This window comes from Delphinapterus leucas, chromosome 14, assembly GCF_059928025.1.
Source record: "Delphinapterus leucas isolate spDelLeu-1000000601 "Yukka" chromosome 14, BTC_Dleu_Yukka2, whole genome shotgun sequence".
In the NCBI taxonomy this organism is placed as follows: Eukaryota; Metazoa; Chordata; class Mammalia; order Artiodactyla; family Monodontidae; genus Delphinapterus; species Delphinapterus leucas.
In genome coordinates this window covers 32,310,558-32,331,102 of record NC_143142.1, presented here as the reverse complement: position 1 = coordinate 32,331,102, position 20,545 = coordinate 32,310,558, and the positions used below count along the sequence as shown (strand labels likewise).

At 43.0% G+C, this 20,545-nt stretch overlaps 1 protein-coding gene across 1 annotated transcript in view; it reads right to left on the bottom strand.

Moving 5' to 3' along the window:
* Positions 1-20,545, bottom strand: part of L3MBTL4 (L3MBTL histone methyl-lysine binding protein 4) — a 303,558-nt gene that overhangs the window by 268,594 nt on the left and 14,419 nt on the right. Inside the window, exon 3 of the mRNA XM_089894942.1 lies at positions 20,331-20,385. Within this exon, the coding sequence (XP_089751068.1) occupies positions 20,331-20,385 (55 nt within the window). The remainder of the gene's footprint in view (positions 1-20,330; positions 20,386-20,545) is intronic.

Genomic DNA, 20,545 nt, shown 5'->3' with positions numbered 1-20,545 from the left:
GCAGGAGCAAAGGGACAGGCTGCAGAGGGAAGAGCCCCTGACAACGCCCGTCTGGGTGTCACCACGGAGCCTGTGGGACACACGGAGCAGAAGGCAGGGTCACTGCACGGGGAGGAAGTAACCGTGGAATCGGGCAAGTTCTTCCAAGTCGGAAGGAAGAACTTGCTCTAGCACCAGTGCTGAGTAAGAAGGAAACAAATGCCAGAGACAAAGACTGAAGGCGGAACGATGACAACGGTCCAGGCAGAGGTAACGAGGGCGTTCCCTAGAGAAAGGCGGGGAGCCAAGGGGCGACGCAGAGCTAAAACCGAAGGACCTCGGCCAACAACTAACTTCCAGGGGCGGGGTGGGGCAGGGTGAGGTGGTCCAGGGAGGAGGACCCATCGGGGGAACCCAGTGGGGGATCAGCAAATCGAGGGAGCAACGCAGGAGGCTGCAAGGAGGACGGGTTATTGTCAGAGATGTTGAGTTTTAGGTATCTGGAAGAATCTAAGCATATATATCCAACAAAAGGAGATCCCAAATTTTTCAGCAAGAGGCAACAACTGAGAAACGTGGAGAAAGAAGAACCAAGGTCAGAACGTGCGCATCCACGTCAGGGGTGAGTGAAGACGTGGGGAGGAGGACGGGGACAAGGGGAACTGGCAGGGACCTGGGGACACACACAAGACCCGGAAGTCAGGGCGGCAGAGCGTCCCAAGGGCTGAAGGACCAGCACCGTCTGATGCGGAACAAGGTCCAGTGAGACCAACCTGGGAGCAGCAGCTGCGGCCGGGCGGCCAGGGTGTCACCGTGACCTCAGGGACAGAGGCTTCGGTGGAAGAATGTGCTCGGAGGTCAGACTGCACGAGGCCAAACCCTGAAAAGAAAGTCTCAGGGAAGCAGCAAGTGTGCCACACTCAGAGGCTTGCAGACGAGGAGAAGAGACAGGTCGCAGGAGAGCTGGAGGGGCACCAGTCACATCACGAAAAAGGAGCTCTTCTCATTCTTAAGGACTGCAGGCAGCAGAGGGCATTTCAATCCATCAGCTGAGGAACAAGAACCGGAAGACAGAGATGAGGCTCCTAGAAGAGGGGGTGACCCAGGGGGATGTGCAAGACAGAATGCTCTGAGAACACGGCAGAGGAAGGGCCCTACTAACATCAGAGAACCTTCGGGAAGGAGAGAGAAGACATCACCCCAGGACCTCGATCTCCATGACCAGGAGTGCATCACGCTGGGAGCACAAGGGCAGGACAGTGATGGAAATTCCTCTAGGACAGATGTGAGGCCCACGAGGCCGTCCTGAGAGCCGCTCGGCCAAGCCAGTGACTCTCAGAGGGGCTCCCGGCAGTCTGGGAGCAGAGCAGATAGTTCAGTCCATGGACAGCTGGGCACGGATGAGGAGACAGCCCAGTGGATGAGGGGCACCAGCCTTGAGCACATAAGATGAAATGCTCCAGAGGCCTGACCTGGCCGGGGGCACAGGAAGTCAGGAAACTACTGACGAACACAGAGGAACAGAAAAGCTAACATACAGGACGCGAGTGCTTTGACAAGCTTCCATGGAACGAAGGAGTAGAAGGACCCGTGGTTCTGAGGGTGTGACCAAGAGAGTATTTCAGGGTCCAAAATGAGGTGACTCAGCCATTTCCCCAGGTGCTGCCACAAGTGGAGAGAACAACAGTGCACAGGACCAACACCGGAAACCTGTGTACAGCAGAGAAGAGAGGTGTGTAAACAACTTATTCTAATATGGTGGTTTTCAAAGTGTGGTCACCCCCTGGAACTTGTGAGAAATGCACATTTTGGAGGCCATACCCCAGACTTAATGATTCACAAACTCTCCACTTTAACAATTTTTCTAAGTGATTCTGATGCATGCTAAAGTTTGAGAACCACTGTTCTTAATTAACGTGAAGAAACCTACAAAGTAGAGAGAAAACTAATTATGGTTGATATCATCAAAGAAGGCTTCCCAGATGACATGACACGTGCCTTAAAGGATAAAGTTCTCAAAGTGTGGTACTCAGAACTACAGCATCAGTATCACCTGGGGAACTGTTAGAAATACAAAGTTGGGGCATCAATCAAAATCTTGGGCATCTACTGAATCAGAAACTCTTGGCGGGATGCCTATGAGCTGTTTTCACAAGCTCTCCCTCTGAAGCAGCTCATGTTGGAGAGCTCCAGCTCCGGAATGAGGGTCAACTCCAGCTGCAAATGGCCCTAGAGACAGGGGCAGGACTGAGAACTCTTTGACCACGGTCCTGTTCTTGAATTTCCAAGAGTCCCCATCCTCCCTCAGCATGAATTTTATAGTACGGCCCTTTTCCTGAGGAAGCTGGAGTGATCTCTCTTCCTTGCAAAAGAAATCTAATTAAAACACCATGGGAAGAATTTTAGTCTTAAGCCCATATACATGCTGTGAAACCAGCAGAAGTTTTTAAGGAAAGAAATGCCATAATAAGTTTTGGACTTGTTTCTCCTCTGCCCTGCCCATTGCCCGTTTTTTGGTAGTTTTGATTTTTTTTAAAGACACTGCTGGTTGCAGTTGTAGAGATTATGGAGTAGAAATAAGGAGAGAGAACTGATACCAGAGGTAGCAGAAAGGTGGCTGTTTCAACAAGCCAGCCCGAGATGAGGAGGTCTTGATGTGATACAGCTGGTGAGGACGGAGAGGAGCAGAGAGGAGTCAGGGAGAGATGTGAGTAGGACCTGACATGCTGGACAGCAGTGAGGTGGGAGGGAGACCGAGTTTACGACTGTGCCGAGACAGGCGTAGAGGGCAAGATGAATACATTTTCAGAGATGCTAAACCTCTGAAATCAAAAGGGTCTAAAGGATATGCAGGATGAACTATCTAGGGGGCATTAAAAACGGCTTTTTCAGGAGAAAGATCAGGACTGGGAGCTTGGATTTCATGGCCATCAGTGTAGAGGGGGGCTGAGATTCTCCGGGAGTGTATGAAGAGCACAAAGTAGGCAGTGGGACCAAGAGCAGAATTCTAGGGAACTGAAGTATGTCAGATGTGGGCAGAAGAAAAGCAATCAGTAAAGGATAGTGAGAAGGAGCAACCAGAGAACAGGACGAATGAGGGAAGAAATACCTTCAAGAAGTAGGGAGTAGTAGCTATCAAATTTAATAAAAATATAAAACAACTTGAGGACTCAACAAAGGTCACTAATTTTAGTAATTGGAAGGACTTACATGGCCTTTACCTGAGACTTTAACACAGAGAATGACTAAAGATGTAGGAAAAAGCAGGGACCTGAAGCTGGGGAAAGAGATGGGATCAAAGACAGGTGGTGGGATTAGCCTCAGGATGGTTTCTATAAGAAAACAAGGAAAGGGTGCTGGTCCAACGAAGCCCAGAGGTGAACAGGAGAAAGGCTGGAAGCATAGTCTGTGAGGAGGACAAAGTTTACAGGTATGCAGGTGGAAATGCAAACTGGAAATAGTAATCTTCAGAAGTAACAACTCAAAGAGCTGCCAGACTACGGGGACGGAGGAGTCATGTATGACCAAAACAGAGAAAACCAATGCAAATATGGTCAATAATATTGTAATAGCTTTGTACAGAGACAAATGGTTACTAGCCTCATCGTGGTAATCATTTCATAAGGTATGCAAATGTCAAATCACTATGTAGTTCACCTGAAACTAACAGAATATTGTACATCAACTATATTTCAACAAAACAAAACAAGAAAACAGTGCAAGCCAGGTGTGCTCATTGATTCAACAAACAGGGTTTTCTGTGACACAGGCCCTGTGTTAGTTGCTAATGATTCAAAGAAGAAGATATAGGTTTTTTCCCCTTAAGAAGCTTACAGCTTAGTGGGGAACCAGGCAACTATTATACAAAAAGGAATATCCAACTTCAGAGACATGAACTAAGGGCTATAAGAACACGGTGGACAAAACAATCGACACTGTCTTCGGGGCATTACGTTTTCATTTTTCATTCAACAAATATTAACCATAATGCTTATATGCTACAAGCTTATAGTACAGCACAAAACAACCTACCATTACCCACCATAAATTCTAGTGTGTGAAGACAGATTATAAATAAGTAAAATACATAGTATGTCAGATGGCAATAAGTGTTAAGGAGAAAATATAACAGAGAAAGCAGCTAGGCAGTATTAGCAGGAGGAGCTCTGCAGACTTCCCACCAGAAAGAATGGAAGCAACAAGGCAATGGAATGGCATCTTTAATGCAATGAAACCATGAAACTGTCAAGTGAGAATTATACATCCAATGAAAACATCCTCCAGAAAGGGTGAAATAACGAAATTTTCATTTTCACTGAAACTCATTTTGATATGTCTACATTTCACTTACAGAATACAGTTTCCATTCCTGACTGAGTTCTTCTTCACTCCTACAGAATTCATTTTGTCTCCTACAGATATTCTTGTAAAACTTTTTTTTTTTTAACATTTAAGTCTTCAATCTACTAGGAATTAATTTTTTAGACAGATGATCAGTTTGGCAAACATAACCTACTAAATAATCTATGGTCTGTCCTCCTAAAAGGATTTACCCATGTACATTGTGTATATTAGCCTATGTGTAATATATTACATTCTCACATCTCTTTCTGGTTTCTCTATTCTGTTCCACAGATTCTTGGTCTATTACTATACTACCAGAATGTCTTGGATTTCAGTATAAAATACCTGTATCCAATTTAAATTAAAACCAGTTGGGATTCTATTTTGGAATTGGATTAACTATTAATTTGATGGAAATTGACATTTTTGTGGCATGTATTTCCATTTGTTCACATATTAATTTATATGTATCAACAGAATTTTCTAGTTTTCTTAACAAGGCCCTTCACATTTCCTGTTCAACTTATTCTAAATATTTTATACGTTATTGCTTTTATGCGTGCAATATTTTTCCCTTTTCAATTTCTAGGTGCTGATGACATACAGAAAAAGCTAATGACTTTTTATACTTATCCTCTATCCAACCACCTCAGCTTTCTTATATTAATTCTATTGAATAGTAGCTTATAATTAGATTCCCCTGGGTTTTCTAGGTATAAAATCACATCAGCTGCAAACAAATATAGCTTTATCTCTTTCCAAAGTTTATACCACTCATTAAATTTTGTTTTTTATTTCATTCACTAAAATCGCCAAGAGAGTAGTGAATAGCAATGGTGATAGCGGGCACCTCTATTTCCTGATTTTAATGTCAATGGTTTTGATGTTTAGCTATTCAGTATATTTGCTATTACATTTTGGTAAATAATTTTAATTATATTCAATGCTATTTTACATACAAATTTTTGCTAGGAATGGCAGTTAAATTCTACCAAAAGTCTTTTTCAGTGTTAAAGATCATTATATGGCTTTTCCCTTTTAATCTGTTGATGTGTGAATTATGTTGGCAGATTTTACAATACTGAACTCTGTTTCACTGGTGAAGTTTACACTACTGAATACTATACCCTCCTTGGTAACAGGATATCATTTTTCTAATATATTGCTAGATTATACTTGGCAATATTTATTTAGAATTTCATATTTGTATGTGATATGCATTTGCAGTCTAGAGTTTTGGTTTTTGGTTTTTTTTGCCGTACGCTGGCCTCTCACTGTTGTGGCCTCTCCCGTTGCAGAGCACAGGCTCCGGACGCGCAGGCTCAGCGGCCATGGCTCACGGGCCCAGCCGCTCCGCGGCATGTGGGATCTTCCCAGACCAGGGCACGAACCCGTGTCCCCTGCATCAGCACATCTCAACCACTGCGCCACCAGGGAAGCCCTAGAGTTTTGGTTTTTATATTACATTCCTCAAATCTCATATGCTGGCTTCATAAAAAATTTTTCACCTTTTTATGTGGCTTGGAAGAGTCTGAATATCATTGGAATGATCTGTTCTTTTAAAGTTGAAGAATAGTTCAGCTGTGATCCTGGCTGGACCTCATCTTCCAGTCTCTTTTACTGTATGACCTATTCAAATGTTCAACTTTTCCTGGGTGCATTTTGATAATCACTAGCTAGGAAATCATCCAGAGTTTCAAACGCGTTGCCATAGAAATGCCTGTATTATTCTCTCTTGTTTTAATTAAAAAACAACAACAACTTCTCCCACATCTTTAGTTAGTTTTCCTCACTTGCATAGTAATTAAGGTTAAGATGCATATATTTAGGAGAATGGGTAAATGGTGACAGCATTAAAAGAATAGAGAGAAAAGAAGACTGGGGAGAGTGTGATAACCAGGTGGAATCCACTTCCAGCCTGGAGCTGAGATTTGAACCTGCAGTGAGGCAGAAACAACCGGGGTACCATCCAGATAACAGAAGTCATCAAGAGAAAAAGTGCAAAATGGGAAGAGAATCATAGCTGAAACACAGGGGAATCTCAACACTCAAATGGAAGGCAGAGAGTAAAAACCTGATAGAAGATAAAGCACTGAGACATAAAATCCAGGACAGACTGATGTATCAGGATACAAAGAGAGAGCAAGTGATGAAGGAGGAGGAGAGAAGAAAGGAGGGGAGGACGAGGAAGGGAAAGAAGAGGAGGTGGAGGAGAGGAAGAGACACTCATCACCTCAACTGAGAGATCAGACCAGACAGGTGACTGTGGACACAGGGACGAGAACAAGGAGACAAGGCCAAAGAGGTGAAGGGTCACTTGAACAGGGGGTTGAATGCGCATCAGGATTCCTGAGTGGGCCCAGGTCTGTCACTAGAGGAGAAAGAAGAACTAAGAAAGCTCCAAGTTCTTACGGGAATATTCAGGTGATGGTGAAGTTTACAGTAAAGAGACATTTGTGTGCAGATTTTCCCATGTTAACTGGTTTCCCCCTTGATATGTAGTGGAGGTGGGGAAGGCAGGTCTACGAGAATAACCTGTATTACCGAGACACCGTGAAGAAGACCCAAATGACTACAGGTTGATATTAAAATACTCCCCTATGAATACCATGCTATCAGTCATCAAATTAACATCCGTCTGTATGAGTTGGCAATATCCTCTTCATAAAATGATTAACTACATATTTCCCTTGACGTTTGCTTCTCTGTATCCTAGAGGCATCTCCTGTAATCTGGTGAATATAATAGAGCTCCAGTTGTTACTACTACTTTCATTAATTTAATTAATTCTGTCGATCAGAATTTAGAGTTTCCTCTACTCAAGACATCCCCTGCTGGACTTCAATTAATGGACATACTTAAAATATTATTCAAGATTGTTTAGGGACTTCCCTGGTGGTACACTGGTTAAGAATCCGCCTGCTAATGCAGGGGATACGGGTTCGAGCCCTGGTCGGGGAAGATCCCATGTGCTGCAGAGCAGCTAAGCCCGTGCGCCACAACTACAGAGGCCTGCATGCCCTAGAGCCTGAGCGCCGCAACTACTGAGCCCACGTGCCACAACTACTGAAGCCCACGCGCCCAGAGCCCGTGCTCCGCAACTAGAGAAGCCACCGCAATGGGAAGCCCGCGCACCACGACAGAGAGTAGCCCCTGCTCGCCACAACTAGAGAAAGCCCTCGCACAGCAACAAAGACTCAATGCAGCGCTCCCCCCAAAAAGAGATTGTTTGTTCTCTTGATGCTGAAAGTGTTTAAAATAAATTATTCCCCAAATCATATCTTAACCTCACAGCTTGCTAACCTTTCAAAACACTAATCATTCTCAGGGAATGTAAGTTTTAAATCCATGAAGGAACACTGAATTTCAGTTCACTAGCAGACCATTTGGGGCAAAATAGAGTACTTTTATTAGTTGAATGATAAATTAGCACTGTTTAAAGACAATTTTTAATGTAAAAACATCTAGAACGGTTTTGTGAAATTAAATTCCTGAAAAGCATATTCAAAGCAGCGGCAAAGATTTCATTAGTCCCCATCGGCCTCTTTGCCACTGAGCTCTTTAGGACTCTTTTGTTATGAGAGCCCCTTGGTCCTGACTAGAATATTAATGCTGTGTACATGCAACAGGAAAGTGCCATAACTGTAGACCTCACGACTAAAAAACCCTAAAATAAAGGAGCCCAATAATGGTGCCATTCCCTTAGCAACAGGTACACAATAATTCCCACTTCCTGCAAGGAGGCTCAAAGTGATTCTGCAACTTAGAACTTGTGGAGGCAGAATAACAGCCCCCAAAGATGTCCCTACCCTAATCCCCAGAAACTGTTAACATGCTATGTTATATGGCAAAAGTGATTTTGCTGCTGTGATTAAGCTTCTTGAGATGGGGAGATCATCTTGGCTTATCCACGTGGGTCCAATATAATCACAGGGGTCCCTGAAAGTGCAGAAGTTTTCCCGGCTGTGGTCAGAGGAAGATGTGACTATGGCAGAAAAACCCGAGAGATGCTCCTTTGCTGGCTGTGACGACAGAGGAAGGGGCCACGAGCCAAGGAGTGCAGGTGACCCGTAGAAGCTGGAAAAGGCAGGAAGCAGTTCCTCCCCTCGAGCCTCTGGAAGGGACGCAGCCCTGCCCACTGACTTTAGCCCAGTGGGACCCATGTCAGGCCTCTAACCCGAGGAACCAGAAGACAACAAACTTCTGCTGTTGGAACTGCTAAGTCATGGTTACAGGAAACTAACACTGAACTGTCATCAGGAATAATTGATATTTAGTAAACTGTTCAAACTCACTACCAAAAAGTTTCTAAATGCTCAACAAATGGATCAGATAATCATATTTCATTAGCCTGAAAAATAAGTAGGAATCCACAAATAATAAAATAGCTTAGGACAAGAGGTATCACATAGCATTTACTGCATTCTCTGATTTGAACTGAGGTTCACTGTATAAAATACAGAAATTATAAAAGAACTTTAAAAACACATCCATAGCTAATATTTTCCTGTCCCATTAAGCTGATGCTTGGGAAACTAATTTATAACAGCACATGTTGTCTAGAAAAACCTTGCACTATCCTAGCATTTTCTGTACAGAAAGCTTATGATGTTACTCTCCAAAATAGGTTTAAATATAGTCATAAAGCTTCGGGCTGGGAGGTATCTAATAAATCAGCTAATCATTCTAAATATGAAAGAAGTGATTTCCCCAAGGTTTAGTTTTGGCATAAATGTCTTATTTCATGGCTCCATCACTCTGATAAGCCATAAATGTGCACTAATTTAAATAGCTGGTTTCAATTCCCAAGGATCCTTTCTGTGCTCTAAAAATCATCAATAAAATATAGCTTCCTTGTCAAACTACATCCTGAATTATTGAATTCAGACTTGCTATTATAAAAAATTAATTATGACAACTATCAGCGAGAAATAATTTCTCCTAAGATACCAAGCCCTGTGAAGACAATTATAGATAATTAAAAGTACAAAGAAAACGGCAAACCATAGGCTCATCTCAGTAAAATACTTTTCAACACACAGCAAAATTAAAATAGCAGTGTCATAAACTTCTAAAACCTGGCTTTCTATAGCTTTATGCTTAATTGCATAAAGCAACATAGGCAACATCTCCATCACAGAGACCGAGCCATTCTGGGTAGAAAGTGTGCGTCCAGAGTTCTGTGCAGGGTCCTGGCCCTGGTTCTGGGGGCTCCATCTGAGACGCTCGCTGGCTTCTCCTCTCCCCACGGCGGGGCGGGTATCCTCAGCCTTCTGCTCAACGTACTCCCCAGAGAGGTCTCCCTGCACTCACAGGTTCACCACTACCTACACACCTGACGACCCCTTCCACCCTTCTCACCAAACCCCTGGAATGTTCCGCAGACCCTCAGTCTCCACACGAAAGCCCAGCCTCGTCCCTCAAGTGCAACCCCCGTGTTTCTAAGGTCAGTGAGCAGCAACCACACTGGCTTTGGCGGTGGCTCCTACAGCCCCTGAAGTCGGCCACCCACCAGTCCCAAGGCTCTGCCCCCTGGGATCTGTGGAGTCTGCTCGGCCTGTGAGAGCCCAGCAGGCCTGTCTCGTGGGCACCCGGCTCCCTCCACCCCCTCCTCTGCCCACACGCACTCCAGCCCTCTCCAGGGACAGCCCAAGTCCCGACGTCCACATGGCGTAGCACAGCACCCACGGTCCTTCCCCACCGGCCTCCCCAGCTCTTGGCCTCATCAACCACTTTCTCTGGTCACTTCTGTAAACACGTATGGAGGACCCACTATGTGCTGGGCTCTATGGACACAACCGCGGACAAAAACAGGCATGAGACCTCACTCTCAAGCATTAAAACCTAATGGAGAAATAATCCAAAATACAATTATGAACAAAGTGCTTTTATAGAACATAGGGCCTTGAGAGCACAGAACAGACCGCCCGGCCTAGTCCAGGGGTCAGGAGGGGAAGCCTTCCTGACACGCGGCTCAAAAGCCCAAACCCTAGGGTCAGCGGGCATTAGCAACACATGGACACAATGATCAGGCCAAAGGTGACCCTAGAGGGACAGGCAGGAAGCACAGCGGGCGTGGGGCACTGGGGCAGCACCCCAGGAAACAAGGCCAGCGCTGCCAGAGCATGAGGGGTGAGTGGGCACACGGCTGAGACCAGGCCGAGGAGGGGAAAGGGCAGAGTCCGTGTGTGTGAGGCCTCGGCAGGGTCTGCCCGGATCCTATCCACCAGGCAACAGGAGGCATCTGAAAGGTTTCAAGCAAAGCAGGGTGGACGTGTGGACAGGATGAGGTGGGTCAGGTCATCTCAAGCGCAGGTCTGAGGACATCGGTGGGGACGTCCAGGCGACGGATGACAGCATGGATGCAGGTGGATTTCCCCTGGGCATCACAACCTGGGGCTTTACGTTGAAATGCAAGGGAGGGAGGGGCCAAAATCTTCTGTGTTTATTGATGGTGCTTTTCCAAAAATTTATTTTCTACACGTTGCTACGTCTCAAAGAGGCTTTGCAGGAAAGGCTTGGGAGAACCACGCTGTGCTGTTTCCAGCTATGTAACGGAAGAAAAGCCAGACGAGTTTTTAAAGGTTTAAACTTCATACCCATCTATTCCTTTAAAAAAATAAGTTCTTCCTTAAGTAGGATAAAGACAATTTTTTTTTAAGAGTGCTTCACCTAATGCTAATCCTCTAGAGTAAATAATTTTAAAACAGTCCCTCAGGAATCTCCTAAGCAAACTATGGGCCTATATAAAAAGAACCTGAAATTACTAAGACTAATACATAAATTCCCGATTTAAGCTGTTCAAGAAGAATACATTTGTTGAGTATTTACCAAGAGCCAAACACCTATAAACATTTTCTCACTTAATCCTGACAATTTTATGGGGTAAGAGGTATTACTATTCCCATTTCACAGGGAAGAAAATTGAGGCTTAGAGAAGTTAAATAACTTGTTGGAAGTCACACGGTTAAGTGGCAAAACCAAAATTCAAAAGAGGTTCTGTCTGAGTCTAACCGCACATTCTGCATTTCCTTTCATATACTCAAAAGAAGTCATTTTTCAGGAAGAACAACTAAAAGTTTGGACTTCTAAATATAACATTTATGCTGGGCTCAAGGCAAAACCGTGGCTGAGTATTCAGGCCCAGGCCATCTGCCCATAGCTGCCTGCCTGTCTGCATCGGGCTTGAGCATCAGGGAAGCCTCTGTGTGCTGCGCTGTGGTGTCTGCACTAGGAACGAGGAGTTTTCTTAGAGGAAATCTTTTTTGTTTTTAAATAGGGTTCAATTATGCATATGGAAATCTGTAGAAAATTGACTCTAGTCATGAACATTCCAGGTGAATTTCTAAGAAATTCATCTATGCTATAAAGCGAGCTACCATACAAACACAGCTTTGCACTTGAGCGCTACAACAATCAATAAGTTTAGCAAAACAACAAGAGTACATCACCGATTCCTATCTCTCCCTGGTTTTTGAGAGAAATCCACCAGTGTTCTCCGGAGGCCCCAGCATCGGACCCACGTTGGTCCCAGGCATCCAGACTCAAAACACAACAGTCACATGAACTCTCCCCTGGGCTTCACGACTCTGGACTGATACCCAAATGCAGTGGAGGAGGGTCGGCAGCAAGGTCTGGGGGGATGAGGCTTCACGGCGGAATTTAGGTCCGAAGTGGGCAGCGACTGAGGAAATGCCACACGCACAGAGGGCAGGGTGGGACCTCTCAGGCACCCCCGACGCCAGGAGCCCTGGCCACCACCCACCCATGCGCCGTGGCCGTGAAGGGGGATGGCCACCGGAAACCGGAGCAGGGCCCACACTCAACTGCCTCACCCATCTTTTCCCTGTTTCCACCTCAGGGCTGCTCCTGGCCTCCTGGCCTCCTCTTCCAGGCGGGCCTCGTGCCTCCCTCCTCCTTCCTCCTCCTCCTGGCCGTCTCCATCCCCCGTCTGTCCCTCCCTCCCCTTCTGAACAACTCCGTCCTAAAGCCATTACATGGGCCCATTACGTGGGCACAGGGGAGGCATCCGTGGGGGAGCACTGGGTGGGAGAGGGGGAGCTCAGCACACAGACCTCCACCGCGGAGGAGGGGGGGAGTCACCACCGAGGGGGTGGGTGGGCGAATCCCGAACAAAGTGTTGAGGGCACCACCCAGGATGATGACCCCGAGTGGGAAGTCAGACCCTGAGTGGGACAAGGAGGGCACCCCTGGAAGGGCCGCCTGGTGCAGAGCATCGGGCCTGAAGCCCGATGAGCATAAGGAAGGTGTCCCACACCCTCACCCCCGCAGAGGCTGCTGGCCCGGCATCTAGGGGTGCAGCCCGGAGGGCGGGACCTGAGTCCGGGAGGGGTCAGCGGCAGCGACGAGAGGACCAGAATACAGAGGAGGGTGAGCGAACAGGCAAACACACAGGGTAACAGCAGCCGCATTGCTCGCTGTCAAAAACCGAGACTCAAATACTTAAATGCAGGCCTTCCCTGGTGGCACAGTGGTTGAGAGTCTGCCTCACGACGCAGCGGACGCGGGTTCGTGCCCTGGTCCAGGAGGATCCCGCATGCCGCAGAGTGGCTGGGCCCGTGAGCCATGGCCGCTGAGCCTGCGCATCCGGAGCCTGTGCTCCGCAACGGGAGAGGCCACAACAGTGAGAGGCCCACGTACCGCAAAAAAAAAAAAAAAAATATATATATATATATATATATTAAGTACCGTCTAAATTAAAAGACCATATACAAAAATAAACTCAAAATGGTTTAAAGACCTTAATATAAGACATGACATCATAAAACTCCTGAAGAGAACATAAGCAAAACATTCTCGGACGTAAATCATAGCAATATTTTCTTAGATCGGTCTCCCAAAGCAAAAGAAATAAAAGCCAAATAAATAAATAAACAAACAAACAAGCAAGTAGGACCTAATCAAACTTAAAAGCTTTGGCAAAGCAAAGGAAATCACCAACAAAACACAAAAAACCTCTACAGAATGGGAGAAAATACTTGCAAATGATGTGACTGACAAGGGGTTAATATCTAAAATACACAAACAGCTCATACAACTCAATATCAAAAAAACCAAACAACCCAATCAAAAAATGGGCAGAAGACCTAAGTAGACATTTCTCCAAAGAAGACATACAGATGGCCAACAAGCACATGAAAAGATGCTCAACATCACTAATTACTAGAGAAATGCAAATCAAAACTACAATGAGTTATCACCTCACACCAGTCAGAATGGCCATCATCAAAAAGTCTATAAATAAATGCTGGAGGGGGTGTGGAGAAAAGGGAACCCTCCGGCGGGAATGTAAACTGGTGCAACCGCTACTATGGAAAACAGTATGGAGGTTCCTTAAAAAACTAAAAGTAGTGTTATCATATGATTCAGCAATACCACTCCTGGGCATATATCCAGAAAAGATGAAAACTATAATTCGAAAAGATACATGCACCCCAACGTTCATAGCAGCTCTATTTACAATAGCCAAGACATGGAAGCAACCTAAGTGTCCACTGACAGATGAATGGATAAAGAAGATGTGGTATGTATATACAATGGAATATTACTCAGCCATAAAAAAGAACGAAATAATGCCATTTGCAGTAACGTGGATGAAGTTAGAGAACATCTACTAAGTGAAGTAAGTCTTACAGAGAAAGACAAATATCATATGATATCACTTATATGTGGAATCTAAAAAATAATACAAATGCATCTATATACAAAAGAGGAACAGACTCAGACATAGAAAACAAACTTACGGTTACCAAAGGGGAAAGAGCGGGGAGGGGTAAATTAGGAGTATGGGATTAACATATACACACAACTATACATAAAATTGATAAGCAACAAGGATTTACTGTATAGCACAGGGAACTGTGTTCAATATCTTGCACTAACCTATAATGGAAAAGAATCTGAAAAAATATATATGTATATAACTGAATCACTTTGCTGTACACCTGAAACTAACACAATATAATAATCCAACTATAGTTCAATTAAAAAATAAATAAATAACATAATTCAACATGGCCCATATAAACTGTCTTTATAAGACAGGCTTTGTGAACATGGTCCTTGCCCTATCTTGTACTTTATACAGTTTCATTCATTGTATCATCTACTGACTGACTCCAGGAAGAAAACAAATATGTTCTTTTCCTTTGCGAGAGTATATACATACACACCACCACTCATCCACCCAGAAGGGACAGAACACTAGAGGAGAGGTTTGGCAACTTAATCAGTTAAATTCAAAGATTAGCTCATTTGTAAACCAGTATCGACAGCAAATAAACCACTTGGAAGCATACACTGAGAACTACTTGTTACAGAGTACTTTTGTTGCAGTGCCTGTGGATGCTTCAGTTACTGATGTCTCCCCCCAAAAGTTCATTAGTTAGAAAGAAGTCCCCTGCTCATCCTCCCGTGACAGTTTCACGGCTCAATGAAAATGCAGTTCTTTAGGTTCAAATACCCAAATGCCTGAACATTTAACTGCGTATTTAATGACTGTAAATGCCATCCGAAGACAAGAATCTTCTAAATTAAAGTTGATTTGGTTTTCACTTTTCTGATGTTGAGATGCTTCCTTAGGTAGAGAATTACCATGGTGGAAATGAACAGATCTCTCACAACGTTTAAAAAATGAAGACATTAGTGCCACTGGCATGTAATTATTTTGCAAGAAAGCACCTCTGTGTGTACACCAAGGAAGCAGACCAGTTACTCTAACAGAAGACTGCAGGGATAATGCTCAAGGGGCCCCTCTGAATCTTTCAAAGTCACTTAATTAGCCACATCCCCCAACATAGAAACTACTCCCTGGAAGTAGTTACACACTTTTAGAAGCTGTGTTAATTCTTCTTCAGGCCATTTAGCTAATTAATACTTGAGAGCTTTAGTAAATCATTACTTCAGCATACTAAACAACAGTTCCTATGGGCTGGATTGGACCTGACTATATGTCTTTTTAAAAGATGCTGACTTAGGCGCTTCCCTGGTGGCGCAGTGGTTGAGGGTCCGCCTGCCGATGCAGGGGACACGGGTTCGTGTCCCTGTCCGGGAGGATCCCGCATGCCGCGGAGCGGCTGGGCCCGTGAGCCATGGCTGCTGAGCCTGTGCGTCTGGAGCCTGTGCTCCGCAGCAGGAGAGGCCACAACAGTGAGAGGCCCGTGTAACGCAAAAACAAAACAAAACAAAAAAGATGCTAACTTAAGTGAGAGATACAGCATCACATAAAAAATTTCTTCAAACCAAATACCCTAGGATATGCCAAGAGAAAATAGAATAGGGAGAAAAACACAAAATAAGGCAAGTAGGGGAGATACTGGGTTTTGAAGGAGCCGGCTACTTGGTTCTGGCCTGAGGAAGAATCCTCCAGGCAGAAGGAACGGTTCTTCAGACAGCACGGTCTAGACTGCAGGTTCTGTTCAGCCAAGCAAACCAACAACTGCGGGTGGTGGCACATGATGGGCAAGTGCAGATGGTGAGAAGCCTTGAATGCTACTCTACAGAAAGGACCCAGGGCCCTCTACTAACAGGATCTCAGCTCAGTTTCCGTTGGGTTAGAGAGGGTATAAAGAGTGAGCAACAGAAAAATGACCAGAAGCAGCTCTAAGTTGGAGGATATGACTTGAGAGAAGTCAAGAAGGATGAGTAGAGAAAGGGTGGTGACCGTGTGGCCAGGGTCCTGGGTAAGTGAGAGGGAGGGGTCCAGGGTGTGTCCAGGATCTGGACTGACTGCAGGTGGATGACGGTGCTGCAGGAGGAGGGGCTGCAGCAGAAGCAGGCTGACCATCAGGGGACCAAGACGGGCTCATTTTTAACATCTAAGTGAAATCCAAAGAGTAAGAAAAGTAACAGCATGAAAGCGTCCATTGATTTGGGACGTCCCTGGTTCCATTCAACCCACAAAATGTTAACCGCCATGCCTGAGGCCCTGGTGAGCTAAGCAAGAGAAGCTTCAGGGGAGCGGCAGGGTGTAGGTGCCCGAGGGTGGACACGGGATGAGCGGTGGCCAGGGAGAAAATACTGGAGCCCTCAAGAAACTTGGATGCTACCGGCCAGCTCGGGCCACGAGAGAACAACGTGAGAGACTTTAAAGTAAAAGAGATGTGTGTGCAGTGATGCTGCAAAGAGATGTTCTGGACTGGATCTTGGAAGAGGAAAAGGACATTAGTAGAAAAGGTAGTGAAATTTGAATAAAGTCTGCAGTTTAGTGACCACTGACATACCAATATTAATTTCTTAGTTCTGACAAATGTCCTGAGGTCATGTAAGATACTAACCTCAGAAGATAGTGGGCAAATCATATACAGGACTATCCCTGTACTACATTTGCAACTTTTCTCTAAATCTAGTTAATCCAAAATAAAAAGTTTACTTACAAAAAAAGAAATAAACCTAAGAACAGCTATTCCAACAATACCACCCGCAAATGGAAGTTTTTAGTGTTCAGGAATTTCTGAATTTATTTTTTTAATATTGGCTGACTCTAACGTGATTACTAATTGTAAAAAAAATACTTGGAAAACGTAGAAAATATACTTTTTATCTCACAGCTTGAGAAATAACCATTTTTAACATCTTTTATCTCATGTATAGATATGAGATTTTTTTTAAACCATCACTGAGACTAATCCCTGCTGGTGGGGGGGGCGGGGTCCCCTTAATGTTTTATCATAAGTTTTCCCTTCCATATAATTTAAAGTTCTTCAAAAGCATTTACATGACTACACAACTGTCTACACAAAATTGTACCACAATGCTTTACCTATTCCACATTTGTTGGACATTTAGATTATTTCCAACTTTTCTCCATTTATAAATAGTACCATGAGTATCATATGCATAAATTAAATGCTCATGCTTATTTCATTAAGTAATTCCAAAAAGTGGAGTCCCTGAGTTGAAGGAAATGTTGACTTAACATTTTTAATAAATACTATTAATGTGTCCCCCAAAACAATAGAGCCAACTTATACTCCCAGGAGCAATGTACAGAGAGCTATTTACAGAGAGCTAGTTCCCTGACCCACCAGCAATGGGGCATTAGCACTTTGTTGACTGTTAATTTGGTAGGTTAAAAAATGTTCATCGTTGCTTTTAAATTTGTCTTTCTTTGTTTTCTAGTGAGACTGAATATATTTAAACATATTTGCTTTTTAGCTACTTTCATTTCCTCTTCCATGAATTACTTAGTTCCTAATGCCGTTTGCCTGTTTTTGCACTGATATTTTAGCGTATCTGGTTATTTTTTCTACTTCCTTTATCTATTTTGGACCTTCTGCAAGTTGTAGCTGTGGTAAATACTTGCCAGTTTATTTCCGCTTTAATTTTATTTATTATGAGGTTCTTTGGCGTACACAGTTTAATTTGGATGTATATATATCTCATATTCCTTTATAATTTCTTCTACTGCTTTTACAATTATAGAGACCTCACAGTCCTAACATTAAACCAAAGAAATATTAGCGTTAGTTTAAAAGAGCACTTAAAATTGTGAAGGGAAAAAGCCAGATCACTTGTCCGACTGACGAAATCAGTTGTTTTTATTTTGGAGACTTCAAATGTAGAGGTCTGGGATTATATAGTGATTGACAATACTAATTCTATAACCCCCATCATACATAATTATTAATAAATAATTCTTACCGAGACAAGTCTTCTCTTAAAGGTATCTAAGACAGTTGGTAAATTTTTTGAATAATATAGGAATAATATAGCTGAGAGTTTCCAAAAGAACCAAAAAATTAATCTCATGGCATGACTATGTCAAGAAAAATTTAGTCCAGCCAGTCCCCAAGGACACAGAGGGCCATACGAGACACGCTTATACTTTAACTATTAGCAGTTACTCATCCCATCCCACTTCTAAGCAAGATTCCAGTTTTCTCTACCTTAGTCTTAACAGCTACAGAGAAGGGGAAATGATCAAATAGAAAGGCCACAGGCTTTAGAACTTGCTAGATGTGGGCTCAAACCCTAGATCCACCACTAACTAGTTAGTTTCACCCTAAGCAAGTCAAGTGGCCCCTCAAAGCTTCATCCTCTGTAACACAGAGGTCAATGTTAGTGACAGAGATTGGGCATTCAATAAATTAGTTTGTAGTGATTTTCAAAGAAATGCCTTGCTCGTTGTAAAATCGCTACAGAAATTGTTTATTTTTCAATACCATTTTCTGTTCACATATAAATATGTATGAGTACACAGTTTTTGTTTTTCTTTTATTATTTTTAAGGCCTAAGGTAAGTGACTCAATCTATTTTTTTTAGTAAGCAGCCTACAGAAAAGATTAAACTATTTCCAGGAACTATAGGAGGAAGATCCCCATTATAATACTAAGACAGGAGGCAATTTAGGGAATAGTTTCCTTTATCGCATTAAAAGTAGTAAAAATATAAATCCTCAAAAGCCCCTCGAATAATTCAACTTGTATTCAACAAGCAGTTTGCAGCATCTGTATACACAAACCAAATCTCATCCTTCTTCTAAACATTTAGCGATGTTCCACAGCTGGGGAAAACAGCGATGACACCAGTGTCAGATCTGGAGAAGAATAAGCCACAGGATGACACTTTGGGGAATGGACCACTAGCTACAAAATAAGTCTGGCAAAGGAAGGGCAACAGCAAAAAGCTATTTCCTAGTAAAACTGAAAAACTACTTAAGATAAACATGTAACTGGCTACAATGAAAACTATAAATACTAAATTACTAAAAAAAATCTTAGTTTTGAGGACTGAATATTTTTAATTTGTTGGCTTAAGTCTGCTTTTCTTTTCCTAGAATAAATGCTTCAACTGTAGAATAAGAGAATCTAAAACAATTTACATTAGTGTGGAAAATATAGCTGCAGGGGAGAGACAACAACATAATGAATCACAACCTCTTTCTGAGAAGAAAAACAATTGTTTTTTTTTAAAAAAAACCCTGCTGTTGGGACCAGGTACAGTCCAAATTTATTTCTAGAATTCCAGTGTTGCATAACTGGAGTGTATTTCAATGAAACTGAACATCAAGTTACATAATTGTCAAATTACTGTGTTCTATTTTGCTTTTTCAGCAAAGAACATGATGGGACTTGGGGTGACAGCAAAAGAAGAAAAGAAATTTAAAGCAGTATATTTAGCTTCTAATAGAAAACAACTTTTATTTTTAAAAATCATTTAGGTAGAAGATCACAAATTTTCAATATTGCGTGCCAAGACTAAGCATTATATATGGTCTTTAAAAACCTCAAATCTTGTTTGTCATTTTTTAAGATATTTTCAGTTGTTTCCATTATTGGAGGGAAAGAAAGTTAAATACTTATGGTGCTTTAAAAGTTCATTAGAGGAGAATTACCAAATTTACATGCTTCTTTCCCACCAAGAGTAGCACAAATGTTGGACATTCAACTATATTTTACAGAAAATTTAGTAACACCTGCCTGCTTGTATAGCAGTAATCACAATATATATGGAATATATATTCCAGGGAAATAGCATCTGCATTTGCTGATTTAAATTTAAATCATCAGAGAATTAGTTGAATATTAGAAAGCTGTTATCTAAAACCTACGGATGTATTAAAAACCATAATGAGGGACATTTATCTTGGAGCAAATGTACAACCTCCTGTAAAACATGACTCCAATAGAAGAGTACGAATGCCATCATTAGAAGATTAAACCAATCGGGGAAAAGCTTAAACAAAGAATTATAAACAAACTAAGCAGCATCATTCGTTTTCTTGTTCACAGGGAAAGTTTACAAATCAGTTCTTTTTTCAAAGGCAAATAAATGAGTTAAGAGCTTCAGACTTTCTTGATATACATATTTGCAAGTCTTAGATGACACTGATGAAGTCTACAGGGGAGCATGTGACACTGTCAACTAGCGATACCATTATTATAGATTTAAATTAATAAACCTAAACCAACTGCAGCTATCTAATAAAAATGTCACTTAAAAGTAATTCATTATGAAGCAAAACTGTAAAGGGTGGTGACAATTACCGTGACTCAGAGGGGTCACACCATCCCTGGGCTTCTTTTCTTCTTCAGCTTGCTCCTAGAACACAGAAAATGTGGTTTAGACCCTGTTTCTGGGTAATTGTTTGAAACACTGAACACTGACTTCTCTGTTTGCTGGAAGCCAAGCCATGAGGAGCGCTGTGAATGGAGGGGACCTACATCAGCAGCCAGTGCCCGGCGGCAGGGGGAGGGGGGAT